At 36.6% G+C, this 14,171-nt stretch overlaps 3 protein-coding genes across 4 annotated transcripts; all 3 read right to left on the reverse strand.

Moving 5' to 3' along the window:
- Positions 1-1,368: 1,368 nt before the first annotated feature.
- Positions 1,369-2,662, reverse strand: LOC137727532 (long-chain-alcohol O-fatty-acyltransferase-like). Its single transcript, XM_068466383.1, has one exon. It carries the CDS (start codon positions 2,532-2,534, stop codon positions 1,422-1,424), a length of 1,113 nt encoding a protein of 370 aa, XP_068322484.1. The 5' UTR covers positions 2,535-2,662; the 3' UTR covers positions 1,369-1,421.
- A 3,575-nt stretch (positions 2,663-6,237) lies between these two features.
- Positions 6,238-7,817, reverse strand: LOC137729845 (acyl-CoA--sterol O-acyltransferase 1-like). Its single transcript, XM_068468888.1, has one exon. The coding sequence runs from the start codon at positions 7,547-7,549 to the stop codon at positions 6,443-6,445; it is 1,107 nt and encodes a 368-aa protein (XP_068324989.1). The 5' UTR covers positions 7,550-7,817; the 3' UTR covers positions 6,238-6,442.
- Positions 7,818-9,078: 1,261 nt separating this feature from the next.
- Positions 9,079-13,309, reverse strand: LOC137729249 (uncharacterized). 2 transcript variants are annotated; one of them, XM_068468120.1, is made up of 11 exons: positions 13,227-13,291; positions 12,960-13,049; positions 12,450-12,839; positions 12,094-12,338; positions 11,867-11,951; positions 11,205-11,390; positions 10,946-11,113; positions 10,642-10,842; positions 9,801-9,972; positions 9,542-9,713; positions 9,079-9,460 (listed from the first exon to the last, which is right to left on the reverse strand). In XM_068468120.1, exons 3-11 carry the CDS (start codon positions 12,813-12,815, stop codon positions 9,367-9,369), a joined length of 1,689 nt encoding a protein of 562 aa, XP_068324221.1. In that variant the 5' UTR covers positions 12,816-12,839; positions 12,960-13,049; positions 13,227-13,291; the 3' UTR covers positions 9,079-9,366. The 2 variants fall into 2 exon arrangements, with proteins under 2 accessions (XP_068324221.1, XP_068324220.1); XM_068468119.1 differs by lacking the exon at positions 12,960-13,049 and having other exon boundaries at positions 13,227-13,309.
- Positions 13,310-14,171: the final 862 nt, after the last annotated feature.

The following is a 14,171-nucleotide window of genomic DNA, read 5'->3' on the forward strand; positions in this document are numbered from 1 at the left end:
GTTTGAAGTACAAGAATGAGAGACATAATCATCTTCAATCAAAATGTTTTCTAACTATATTGCTCTTTTTAACTTGACTAAGTTAAATCTACTTTGACTTCAGCCACAAACTTTAACTAACAAGGTAAAATTGGAAAATATTTTTGTCAAATTGGTTGTGACTGAAAGGTTACGGGTTCGAGTCGTGAAAACAACCTCTTTATAAAGTAAGGGTAAGATTGTGTATGATAGATCTCCCTCGAGACTATCTCAAAAGGGGTAGCCGTATTGTCTTGCAGTCGCCCTTGGAAGTGTTATTCGTGTAGAAAGGTACTTGCCAAGATTCTTAGCAAGAGGAGAGCCACAAAAATAGCAGAAAAACTTGAGGCTAGGGCGAACAGAGTGTCAACAAAATGTTGGCAATTTTGGTCTTTTATTAAAGACTGGGATTGCTCAGTTACACTAACTAATTAATACATGGAGAAATTAGGTGCAGTATCCAAAAAAAAAAAATTGGAGAAATTAGGTGCACATCCTTTTTTTTTTCAATTCTATTTATTGAAACTTTATTCATTTTTAAATTTTAATGAAGGTCCCTTGGTTTTAATAAACATCATTAATTATTTCAATAATAAAATATTTACAATATCAAGATAATTAAATTTTATTTTTAAATTATTCATTTAGTGTTATAAACATTACATCTGATATATTTATATTTATGGTTAAATTTTGTATCATATATTTTTATTTTTAGTTTGTACCCATTTTAATTTGCAACACTTTTTTTTTTAAATTGTGCCAATTTTCTATTCAATTTTAGTTTGTACCCATATATTAATTTCTTTTTGTGTCCATATTTTTCAAACTTTTATTTGTACTCATATTTTTTTGACCTTTTATTTGTACCCATAATTTATTAATAATGTACCCATTTGTCTTTAAAAATGTACCACTTTGTTATATGTAAAATGTTCCCATTTTTTTTTTGTAAGTACCATCTCTTTTGTGTAAAATGTAGCCATTGTTTTTGTTTTCATATGAAATGTACACATTATATAAAACGTATCACCCTTTTTTTATATAAAATGTACCAACTTTTTGTATGTAAAATGCATCGTATAAAAATTACCAATTTTTTGTATGTAAAATGTCATTAATATAAGTAATGACAATCATGAGTTTTATTTAAGTATAATTTCTTTTAATATTTTCAACAAATTATGGATTTTATTCAAATTCTCATTAATATAAATAACTACAAATATCAAGTGTAATTTAAAAATTATAATAACCTACATAGAAATGCATTATTGCATTAATTTTAAGGACTTCAATCAAAAACATAAAACCAACAAAATTTTAATAAAAAAACGTTGATAAATAGGAACTGCATCCAAAGCCACTCTTAATAAATACAATTATGGAAGTGCTTCTTCTATTTAATTTCCAACAATGCTTAAGAAAGAAACTTTAACAAAGTTACTAACACTTTTCATAAACTCAGTGAAAGCCGTATATTCTCTGTACGCCATGACGTCCGGTTCACACCGCACCATAATAGACGGCAAAAACAGCCACACCCCCGTCGCCACTACAAATGCCATCGCCAACGGCCCCGAAACGGCAGCAGGCAACCGCCACTTACCGTCAAAAGCCTTCTTGATCACAATCTCGATGGACAAACATATTCCGTGGAGGAGGAAGAAGCACGTCAGCTCCCACGTGGGCAACGTCCGTCCAATATTGTAATAGAAGATGAGCTCATGCATCACCGCCGATACGAAAAATGACGCGATAACAGCCGGAATCGGGGCCCACTTTGTCCCGAGGGCACCGGTGGAGATTTCCCGGACGGGTTCGTATACGGTAGGGTGTAGAATTCTGCTCACCATGATGTTCCACCTGCTTCCCCAGAAGTCCTGGAGTGAGGTGGCGAGGTAGGGTTCGTCAAACTGCGGCTCGAAATCGACGCCGAGGAAGACTCGGGCCAGTGATGCGACCAAGGCGAGGGTAAGCTCAAGGCCGGTGTACATGTAAATGGAGTAGAGGAAGAGTAAGATTTTACGGTGAATAAACTGTTTGTTGTGATATACATGTAATGACGTGGAAAAAATCAAAGCCTTGGTCACATAGTTGAGAGTCGATTTCTGGCCTTTTGGGAGAGATTTTGAAGCAGAAATTCTCCGCGCAGGACGTTCTTTTTTTTCATGGTTTTTGGGGTCGTTTCGGAATTTGATTGGAAGGCAAGCTAAGGGGATGAAATGAGATATGGAAGTGGGAGGGGTGGTGGCGAGGGGACCTTTGTTAAGGGCAAAGAGGAGGAGCTTGAAGTTGGCAAGCCAAGCGAGGAAGAAAGACGACGGGCCGCCGAGAAAAATGGTGGTCAGATTGAGAGGGAGGTAGAAGAAGAAGAATACGACGGGTAGGATGGCGAGGAGTCTGGTAGTGCCCGGAGAAGTGACCTTGCCGACGGTGTGACAGTAAGATAGTGATGCCACAACCAAAATCCAAACCATGAAAAAGATTGGGATTTCTCCTTCCAATTTCTTCATTTCTGTGAACAATTCTTATGAGAGTACTAATTTTTTAGATGGAGAAAGATTGTCCTATCGTATTTATATATTGTAAAGGTTGTGACGGAACACGCTCGTCCCTATATTGTAGTTATTTATTTATTTATTCGAAGCCTATATTATTGTTTATAAAAGGGTAATGCTAAGTCGATTAAAATGATATATGTCATTAATAAGAAATAAGCACGTTAATTAACATTTAAAGTAATAATTCAAACATCAACTTTCATGTTCTTAGTATACAAAATTTAGTACACAAATTCAATCTCTCTAGTATTAGCCTTTTGTAAACAAGAATATAGACTGAAATTTGAAAATCAGAGATGTTGTGGTATTTGATAGTTAGATTTCTTTTTAAAACATTATGAAATTCAATTATTAAATGTCCCATCATATGATTACGAATATGATCTTCCTAAAAAAATTTGTTATAATTTTCTAAAAGTCAGTTATAAATTCATGTCATTCGAGGATAGTGTAATTAAACAAACTTTTAATAAATCAAAGTCTAGTGGAATAGTTACTTAGTGTCACAGTTTAGTGGTATTTTTCTTCATTTTTAAGTAAGAGGTATTAAATTTGATTTTCGCTAAAGGTGAATTCGAACCACATTACCACTAGCAAATTGTGAGGCTAAGCTCACCCCTTTCTCTTAATGTAGATAATATCATTTGTTAAAAAAAATGTAGTGGAATAAATGATGGCTCTTTTTATTATATTGCAATGCAATCCAACAAATATTACCTTTGATTTGAGGCCAATTGTTTATTCACGTGAAGGACTTTAAAGTGACACATTAGTTGGATTCAACAACTCAAAGTTCAAACAAATTTTAATATAGAGCAGCCCGCCTTTCGTCTAGATGTAACTTTGTTTTTACTTCATATATCTCGAGTTTCTAGATTCAGTTTTTGTATATTTACTTGTAATTAACTGTTGAATTATTAAAATAGTAGAGATAATACGAAATGCGAGGTACATGCACGAAGATTAAATATAAAGATTTAGTGATTTTTTTATAAGAAAACCAGTTAATAATTTTATTACGATAATTCACTATTCGATGATCGGAAAAACTCGGAGAGAAGTATAAGAAATAGTCGGTGGTCTAACAAAGAAAATAAAGTAATAACACAAGTCGTGAACCACGAGGCCACCTCGTGTCCTCTTTAAAGGCGAATTGACATGCCGGCAAATTTAAAATTAGCAGGGCAATAATATGCCATGGAAACAAAACAATGGTAGATGGATGTTGCTTTAGTTTTTTTTTTTTTTTTTTTTTTTTTTTCCATATGTTGCAATCGTTTTCTAGATGTGTGGTTTGATAGCGTTGCATGTGGCATATGCAGTAGCTTGAAATGGCAGAGCTAGAAAATTTTCATCAGGTGGACTAGCTTAAAGATTTAAATAAATACGTGTTAAAATTTAAATAAATCTAAACTTGTATATGTACAAAAAGCAAAGAGAAAAATGATGTAACAAAAAGATATTGTTGGTAAACTGTATTACATATACGTCTCCTAGGACCAAGGACTTCCCACTATTCTAACAAATTAAAACAAAAAAGTTTCGACAAAAAAAAATAGTGTTGGAACTAATTAAGTAGTCGAAATCAGTTATAATTAGGTCACTGATCATCTCTAATTCATATTATAATTTACCAATTCATGATTTTTCCATTTATTTAAGATTCATCATTGTTTCTATGGTGATGTGTTCTTTCTATATTACTTCTTTTAAACTTTCTCGAGCGCTGAAAAGAATATATTAAACCATCCGAATTTATTAAAACGGATTCCTCAATACCTGGTCCTTTAATTCAGTAATGCATTATTATAAAATAAAAAACTTACGTATAATATTATATTATTAAATCAAAAAATCATAATTATAATGAGTTCATTATATGCAATCATTCTGCATTTGATGGCTATCAGCACAATATATCATGCTTAATGTGAAGGCGATCGCCCCGACACTTAAGAGTTTATATATGAATTATGGATCTCCGTCACATTAATAATTTTCTTTGTCCTCATTTGATCTTTAGAGAAAGAGGGGGTTGATATAGTTTTATTTTCAACACTTTTCCCACGAAGCAAATAATGTCAAATATGAAAGCAAAATTCTTGCTGGATTATATACTAATAAAAGCCAAGGAAAACTAATAGAAAATTTTTGAAAATTTTGAATTTTAACAAAAATGATCAAAAAAAATTGTAAATAAATTGTACAATGATTGACTTTTTAGAGTAAAAATATGACTTTTCATTAAAGTTAACAATACTGGTAGTTTTTCGTTAAAGTTCCTTAAAACTAATTCGGGAGAATACATATGTCAAAATCATGAAATATAATGCTTACACGTATGTGTAAACGGATAATACTTAGATATTCACGGAAAAGTACCAAATTTACTGATCAAATGATATGGGCCAATAAAATCAGCACAGCCGTCCCTTTAATTCTTTATTAAATTTTTGATATGCTAAGAACCAAACAGCCCCCTTCTTCCTCCCATTGCCCTTGTCAAGGTGGATCTGGACAAGTCCTATCCTCCTCCTACCTCCATCAACCCCATCTCGTGGCCTCGTCGGCTCCGGCATGCAAGCTTCAAGCTCACTCGCCAAGCCAACATCGAGTTTTTAACTGAGAAACCCCAATTTGTAATCCTCCCAGATTTCGTCGAGGCGGTCTCGCTGCGGGGGTGGAGTCACCGACTGAAGGAGGGTTGGGTGCGCTGAATATGGGCGGGATGCGCTTAGTGGTGGTGGGAGAGGATGGTGGCTTGCGATAATGGGATAGGGGGCTGGTAGTATTTCGGTGAGGGAGAAACCGTGTGTTTGGATAGCACGATAGCATATGTTTGGCAAACAGAATAAAGGCTGTTTGGTTATGTTTGGGCAGATTTGAGATGAACAAGTGTTGTTATCTAGTTGTTCCACGTCTCCAAGTCAGAATACTGGGTACTCTCCAGTGAGTACCCAAGTATTGTTCTGTTTGGTTATATTTTCTCACTTACATGTTTTTCTGGACGGTGGCAAATACAATCCTGCCACATTACATACCATCATATCCCACAAGAAAACCGGCAAGCCCTATTGTCAGATATTTACACCGATACTGTTCTAATTCAACTATATTATTATTACTCAGTACTGCGGTTTGATAGTATTTTTTTTTATTTCAAAGTGAAAGGTCTTAGATTCGAATCTCGTGAATGACGAATTCGATACCAAATTAGGTTATTCATTATGTGACTTGGCCGAACTTCTTCTTCCCTTAATATAAAAATATCGATGTACTAAAAAAAATTATATTATTAAGTGTTAAGTTTTATCAGTACTATTAAGAATAAAACTATACACTTATATATTATTACACACATGTATTATTTCTTAATTTTTTCAATTCCCCAATGTAAAATTCACCTATGTGTCAATCTTATGTTGTTATTATTATTGTCCATCATTTTTTCTTTTTCAAATTATTTACTTACTGCATGTATGCATACAATATGTCTTATATTTAAATTATATTAAACAAAAAATTAACATATTATTTAAACGAAATAATCAAGACATCATCTTTTTCTCAATAAAAATAAAAAATAAAAAATAAAACTTGGTCTTTACATAACGTGAGAAGTTATTACCAGGACAAGAATGAAGCCGACTGATCAAATGGGAAAATATCTATTTAAAAATTATTAAAGTTGTAGCTTTAGTTAATACAATGTCAACAGCTAAAACTATCATAGAAATTTTTTATTTTTTAAGTTATTAATATTTTAAAATAAATATCTTCGTATTTGTATGATAATACATACTATACCAACCCGTCGACCGATGACATTCAAAAATTTCTCCACCACAAGTCTGCTTTTATTACGAGGTTCTTGTTATTGTCGCTGTTGCGTTCACCGCTGTAGAAGCGAAAGCATGGCCGATATGCTTCACAAACGCACCAACAGCCGCGTACTCCTCCAATGCCCTCACGTCTGCCTTACACCGCAGCAGAGGAGGAAAGAAGAGCCAAAATACGGTGGCCGTCACAAACGCGACGGTCAACGGCCCGGACACTGACCTCGGCAGCTGCAGCTTCTTCCGTTTCCCGACCGCCTTCTTGACGCCGATCTCAGCCATCAAGCACGCCCCGTGGAGGAGGAAGAACCACGTGATCTCCCAAGTGGGCCGCGTCCTGCCCAGGTAGTAGAATATGAGCTCGTGCATGATTGCGGACACCACAAACGTCCCCATCACGCCGGCGAGAGAAGCCCACCTGCGCCCGACCACACGAGTTGCTAGCGCGAGGATAGGCTCATACACGGTTGGGCGCAGGATGCTGGTGACCATGATGTTCCATCGCCTACCCCAGAAGTCCTGGAGCGAGGACGAGAGGTAAGGCTCGTTGAATTGGGGCTCAAGCTCCAGCCCCAGAAGCGCTCGAGCCAACGTGGCGGCGATGACTAGGATTATTTCCAAGGCGAAGTATATGTGGAAGCAATACATGATCCATAAGAGCTTTGGATGAATGTGCTCCTTGTAGTCATATAGCTTAACCAACAAGGCAAAGAGTAGGACTTTAACTGCGTAGTTTAATGGGGATTTTGTTCCATTTTTGGTTATTTTCGGGGCTGGGTTTTCTTTGTTTTGGGTTTTTGAATACGGGTTTTGCTGGATTTTGATGGGTAAGCAAGCAACCGCCACGAAACGGAGAAGAGATATCGAAGGGTCGGAGCAGAGAGGGCCTTTGCCGAAAGCGAAAAGCAAGAGCTTGAAGTTTGCAAGCCAAGAAATGAAGAAAGCGGTGGTGCCGCCGAGATGGAGGGAGGAGAGGTGGAGAGGGAGGTATAGGAAGAGGGACACGATTGGAATTATGAGCAAAAGTCTTGGAACTCCCTTTGGCACAAACTTAGCAATTGCATAGCAGTAGCATAGAGATAGGTAAACTGAGAGCCATACCTTGATGAAGTTTCCAATCTCACCCTCCATCTTCTTCCCGAAGAAATGATGCTTCTTTGAATTCTTTTTCTTATACGATATCAGAGCAAATATAAACGCTCTTAACCACTTCAAGAAGCTACGAACCTATCAGCTCTCAGGACTGTTGATGTGTTGACGTGAATGATTCTGCGGCTAGCTGCAAATGGAACAGAAAAGATAATATTTGATCACATCACCAATAGGATCCAGTCAGACGGAGATTATATTTTTGACTTGTGAAGCTGAAGAGGGAGGTATGTAATGTGGAAAAAACTTAATTCTCTCACCGACGAAACGACATTGTCATAAAATAAAAGAAAAAGGAAAAACCAAATCCATCGTCGTCCAGCAACGGAGAAAGCGGGATGTCATTGTCCTGGCGTCTCGACGCAATCATTGACTGCTAGGTAGAAAAGTTAAATGGTGCCAGTGCCTCATGAGTGATGGGCTTAAAACTACAATCACAGCAGCATTTCCGGTCCAAGGAAAGTTAGGTAATCAGGGGAAAGGGTGTGACGTACTATTCCACGGACTATTTCCATTCAATGGAGTTAGGCATTTTGTTTTGGTCAATGTCTTTGGCTTGAAAGAGAGAGAGAGAGAGAGAGAGAGCGGTAGCTGTAAAAAATTAACAAATGACTACGAATCGAAACTGCATGTACAAAAGTGAAAATTTGTGCAAATTACAGATAGGCCTCAATTCATTAATGGTTCGTATCGCGTTAATAGGTCATGCAAGCCATTGTCATGCGTACGTCTAAATCTTATCGGTACTTAACAAATGACTCAATAACAACTCGACTCGTTAATGGATTCTTAAGCAGTTGATCCAAAGTCTGTTAATTTTTACGTCATTTCGAATCGCTTTAATGAGTCATGTAAGAAATTAATAACCCTTACAATAAGGACTATAAAAGTGTTAATTTATTATTTTCTTCAAGTGAATAAATAAAGGGGCGAAATTTTCCAAATTTGTCACCCGCGATCGCCGTCCAAGTTTGAATCTTTGGCAGATACTGCGACTATTTCCACTGGTGTTTCAAGTAAGGGTCAATCCTGACCAACTCCAGAGTTCAATTTGTGTGTCAACACTGAGGGATCAGCATCTGCTTCCAAAGGAATAACGTTGCAACGAACAATTGAATAATTGAAAAGTACCCACTAGCAATTTTCAAAACCTGCCACCTACTTCTAGCAGCAAGTATTCCGAAATGTCCACAAAATTCTGGTTAACAGCCCACAACATAAAGAGTAAAAACTCGTTTGAAAGTACTTTTAAAATGATTAAAAACATTTTTGATAAGCATTTTTGAATTGCAAGAGCACTTAAAATGCATTTTGAATGAAGCATCAATAACGTGCAAGCACAAAGCACTTTCAACTGCCTTTTCAAGATTCCCTTGCATTTTACTAAGGATTTATTTTAAAAATATTTCAACAAAAACGCTTTTACGTATTCTAAAAGCACTTCCAAACACATCCTAATGCAATTCAATTTCACCAGTGATACCAGAAACTAGAAAGCATCCACTCAGAAGAAAAGAAAGGAAACAATTTTTTCTGATAAACAGATAATTATCAAACAGTTCGTTACATTCCTTTCGGCACTTTACACCTCGATTACAAGACACAATTTTAGACGCGAAGCTATCTACTCTAACATCGATTGCTTTACTGTCAAAATTTGGCCAAAACTACAAAACGTAGAATCCACAGGACCATACCATTACGAATTTCATGTTACTGCTGCTGCTGCTCGTACATCTCCACATACAAAACGTCAAATCCACAGAACTATAACACCACAGTCCTCAAATTGTCCCGTGTTACTGCTGCTGCTCATATATCTGCATATATGTCTCTGACAGCGCAACCATTTGAGGAAGGGTTTCAGAAACATGAAGGTCCTGCATCTCATACCTGAAAAGAACAGAAGTGAGCCCATGCATTTGAATTTTCTTTAAATTTACATTAGGCCAATAAACAAAGAATAAAGTTTACCATAGCTCTTCGGATTTTCTTTGTACAAACACCCTGTAGGAACCTTCACCAGGTTTTCCGTCATGGACAATGTTGGCAATGAGATCATACTTTGAGCGCAGCCTCTCATTCTCTTTGGTGGTTGACAACGGGATGTAATCTTTCAATTCGAGGTTCTTCACAGGAAAGTTCACTGCAAAATGATTATTCCAATACAAAATATGAGCATTACTGATTGATTCATCCAGTACAAAATATTTCCATAGACATATATTCTCACCTAGTGTGGGATTCTTCTCCACAAAGAAATTGTTCTTTGTAAAACGTTGCATGTGGAGAATAAGATACTGAGGTAATCTGGTGACTCGATACCTCATCCTTGATATGCGAGGTCGGACCACTTCAGTGACAGTCTCCCCATCAAATTTCTTCAAAATGTTGAAGAGTGGGACCTAAACCATACCAGACAGAAATGAGAAATAAATACATTTTGAAAGCAAAACTCAAAATAACATAGGTGTGCTATAATCGTTTAAACAGAGCATGATGTATGATGTAAGACTAATGAGACATACATGACGGGCATCTTCCTGGGCTCGATTCAATATTCAAGGAAAATGGAAAACCAAAATGCTTAGAAGAAAGACCAGTTGCTTTGTCCCTAATTTGCAATCAAATCTTAAGTAACTATATGGTATTGAACAGGAGCAGAAAGAAAGACTCAACCGCTTAATTCAAGGCAATCAACTATCCTCCATTCAGACCAACAAAATTGAGGAATAGCCCAACTACCCATCTTAATGACCAGCAAAGTTGTAAATACCTAAGATTATAATTACAGAATCCGACTCAGAGCAATCTTAGACAACTAGTGTACAAGTTGGGTAATAGCACCACTAAAGTCAATGTACGTAACTCCAGTAAATTCAGACATGTTTTATGTAGCCATGGGAATCCCCTGACAAGCTAGGAAAAAAGTTACTCAGGCACTAAAATTATTAGAAAGACATTAAAACCTGTAAAAAGGCAACTAAAGAATGACCTTCACACTCGCCAGAAGATGCAGTACATATATAGAGACTACAAAGGTCGTCATATGCACAAAATAGTGTTCCCAGTACCTGGGGTATTATATTTTTCTCCATCACATCTTTGAAAAGCGGTGGTGGGGGCAAATCCAATCCAAGCATCAAGAAAGGCATTTTGTAAGTTTCCTTGACAATGCCCTTATTTTCAGTCGCAGCACCTGAATTCTGGTCATCACTATTTTCTATCTTCTCAATACCTTTATTAGGAATCTCCTTCACAACCTCCAGTTCCCCCTATTCACAGAAATAAAACATATTACACTCTAAAGAAAAGTGCAGGTTAAATTGAAGCAACAACAATACAACAACAAAGGAAAATAAGAATAAGAAAGAAAACCTGAAAGCACTCATATATGATGCTGCTATTTTTCTTTGAAGTTCTAAGATTCGCATGCAGCGTATTAAGCAGCCATGACATGAATTCGACTGGGTCAGACTGTGCTCCAATTCGAAACCTTTTCTTACTGGCTTTCATAACTGCCTGTAGGAACTCGTGTGGGCTGACCTGTAGACATTACAGATATAAGACATATGAAAATGTTTAATAACAATACCTAGTGGCATAAATATGAAATCTACAAGAATCAAGATCAAACCTGTCCTTTGAAATTTCGTGCATGCCATATCTTTCTCGTTAGCTCCCCAAATCGATGAACAAGTGGAGACTTGCAATGTTGATAATTCTTAGGGATAAGGAAAAAGTTTCTTAGAGGAGTGACTCTCATTAAAGACTGAATCGTGACATTCACAAAATCAGTCTCCTTGATGTTATTGAGCCCCACCTGTTTTTTGCAAAATCAAGAAAACAAAGGTAGCAACATTTAGGAGCCAAAATAACACCTTGCTAGATATTTTTAAGACACATTGTAATGAAGTGCACCCATCAGACAGATTCATCCCTAATAGTTCCCACACGCATGAAAACACAGTACTTATGCGGTTCAAAACAATCTAGTCTAACCTTATGGATGAGAGAGAACTGGCTGGTGCTTTCTTGATACCATACAAGTATATCAAAACTCTGAACAGCTATATCATAGCTCTAATTGTTGGCTACGCACATAATAGATTTATCATAACTAATTCCATATTTGGCAAGGATTAAAGATCCTTCTTCCCTGAGTTAGTTAATAGAAAGGAAACTCTACAGAATTGACCAAGCAAATTAGGAAGTTGAAACATAGCACCAAGCATCAGAATTGACAACAGCAGAAATAGAAACATATGTGGAATTTTGTGCAAGAACTAAAATCAATACCATTCCAGGAAGGTAATCAGAACCATCAAGTGTTCTAGACCATTGCTTGTTCTTGTCAATCTGCTCAACTTGTTCTTCAGTAAACCTACACATAAGAACAAATGGATTCAAAATTATTTGTTTAATTATGCATACTTACAAGGAATTCAAAGTTATTCGTTTACTCATGCATACTTAAAAGGATACCCAAGGAAGACTAGAAAAATAAGAAAATATAATCATCAAACCTTGGGTTTAGGACATGTCGAATATCATCCAATGATGGGTCACTTATTTCATATCCATCGGGAAGGCAATAAACTTTCTCTGTTCGGAGATTGATATAAACATGGTGCCCAGCTTCAAGGCTATGAGTATATGCATGGGACTTCTTCCCTCTGCCTTGGTAATACTTCCCACAAACCAAGCATGCATACACATTCAAATTTGACAGTGACAGAGAGCAGAACTTCTCAAAATCGAAATCCAAAACCTGGACAAAGAATAAGCAAGCAATCAGTATCAATACACTTAATACTTTTGTATGGATAATATATAAACAAGCTGGAATACCACACTGTAACAACTCAGAATAGAAATATACCTGGCGATTGACAGTGTCAAGATATGGGCAATCCCTCCTGACCTCGATTTCACGTCCCCGCCTTTGGTAAAGTCCTTGTTCAAGGTCATCATCATCATCATCATCATCATCCTCTAGTTCTCCTACTTGACCCCCATTCTGTACACCCTTTTGATTATCGCCGCCGTCCCCGTTAAAGCCACTCACAGGTGGCCTTCTGTGGTTGTCCTCGTCGTCCACGTCTCCGTAATTAAAACCCGGAAGTAGAGTGCCTTCAGAGGCAGGTGACGGCGATGAATGCTCATTCAGTTTTTGCCTCTTCGGATGCAATTCAAACCCTTCCGTGTTCACACTAGCATTACCTTCATGTTCCCTCTTAGAGCTCATTCTCTTAACCCAATTGAAATCTCCCTGTTTCAACACTAACAGAAACAAATTAGGGCAAAATTCAAACTTTGATTTTTCTGAAACCCTAGAAGCATATAACGCAGCCATGAACAGAAAAATATAAAGCAGTTCTAAAGTACAAACCTGTAAAAAGCTAATACACGCCAAAAAATAGTCGACTGAAAGCTCAATAGCAACATTCCGAGTTTTAACACCAATAAAATAGCAAATGCTCTGTTTGGTTGCCGAGAAAACGAGGGAAAGTGAAAGAAAATCAGAGTGTTGAGTTATGTGCGTTAGGATATTTCTTTGCTTTCTCGTCCGATTTGAATTTGAAAATATATCGGAAATTACATGTGATTAGATAAAATACAGATGAAATTAGCTTGGTGAAGATTGCAAAACGATTACCTAGATCAGTGTGCTGTTTGCAGTCGGAGAAGCGCGAGGGAGAGAGCCTTTCGATTTTGTTTCGAAGCAAAAATGAAAGGTAAGATGCTCAGTTGAGAGAGAGAGAGAGAGAGAGAGAGAGAGTCTAATAATTTGGACCTTCCGGAACCTTCGGCGTAATATGGGCTTAATACTGAATAGGTCCAAGGAGACGTTCTAGGCCCGTTTTTTAACTGTGATGGTAAGTCTGCTACGGGTTTATTTTCCCTATATCGACATCGTTGTTGAAAATGCTGATGGGTAGTGAATGCCCAGTGTTTTGATGGAGTTTTTCAATGCCCTCACAGATTGGCTTTTAACATTTGCATTGTTTATGACTAAAAATATACATTGTCAATTCCCATAACAGTTTGGAAACTGACTTTGGGAATTCAGGATATCATTTTGTCAAAAAGTGTGTTGTAAATTTCAAATGTAGTAATACGAGTTGCTCTATAAATAGAGCACTCGACTGCAATCAAAAGATACAGAAAAATATAAGAAGAAGAAAACGAGAGAAAAAGATCAGTAACATCATCTATTCCTGTCTTTATTTGTTATCATCTTGTGCTATAGTTTTAGTGTGACATTTTACATATACCTCGCACCTACCATTAAAAAGGTTATTCCTCTAACTTTGACCTATTTATAACAATTGTTGATAAATACGAGTTATAATATAAGTTGATTGGTAACATCATCAACCTGTATAGGCAATATCAAAAGAATAACTTAGTCAGAACACCTGATGGTCCGAGGCTCACGTTTCAAAACTTAAGGCTCGTTTGGATGTGCTTTTAAAATGATTGAAAATATTTTTAGAAAAAATCTTTTTGGGTTCCAATAACACTTGAAGTGTTTTCTGTAAGAAGCACCAATTATGTGCTTCCTCTGGGAAGTACTTTAAGTGCTTTTTCAAGATATTTG

Source organism: Pyrus communis, chromosome 3 (genome assembly GCF_963583255.1).
Source record: "Pyrus communis chromosome 3, drPyrComm1.1, whole genome shotgun sequence".
Lineage (NCBI taxonomy): Eukaryota > Viridiplantae > Streptophyta > Magnoliopsida > Rosales > Rosaceae > Pyrus > Pyrus communis.

Excerpts from the sequence above, each read along its gene's own strand:
- LOC137727532 (XM_068466383.1), bottom strand. The coding sequence starts at position 2,534 with ATGAAGAAATTGGAAGGAGAAATCCCAATCTTTTTCATGGTTTGGATT.
- LOC137729249 (XM_068468119.1), bottom strand. The coding sequence starts at position 12,815 with ATGAGCTCTAAGAGGGAACATGAAGGTAATGCTAGTGTGAACACGGAA. Across the intron at positions 11,391-11,866 it reads CTGATTACCTTCCTGGAATG|GTGGGGCTCAATAACATCAA; the intron begins GTATTGATTTTA and ends TGCAAAAAACAG. Across the intron at positions 11,114-11,204 it reads CACGAAATTTCAAAGGACAG|GTCAGCCCACACGAGTTCCT; the intron begins GTTTGATCTTGA and ends TAATGTCTACAG.
- LOC137729845 (XM_068468888.1), bottom strand. The coding sequence starts at position 7,549 with ATGGAGGGTGAGATTGGAAACTTCATCAAGGTATGGCTCTCAGTTTAC.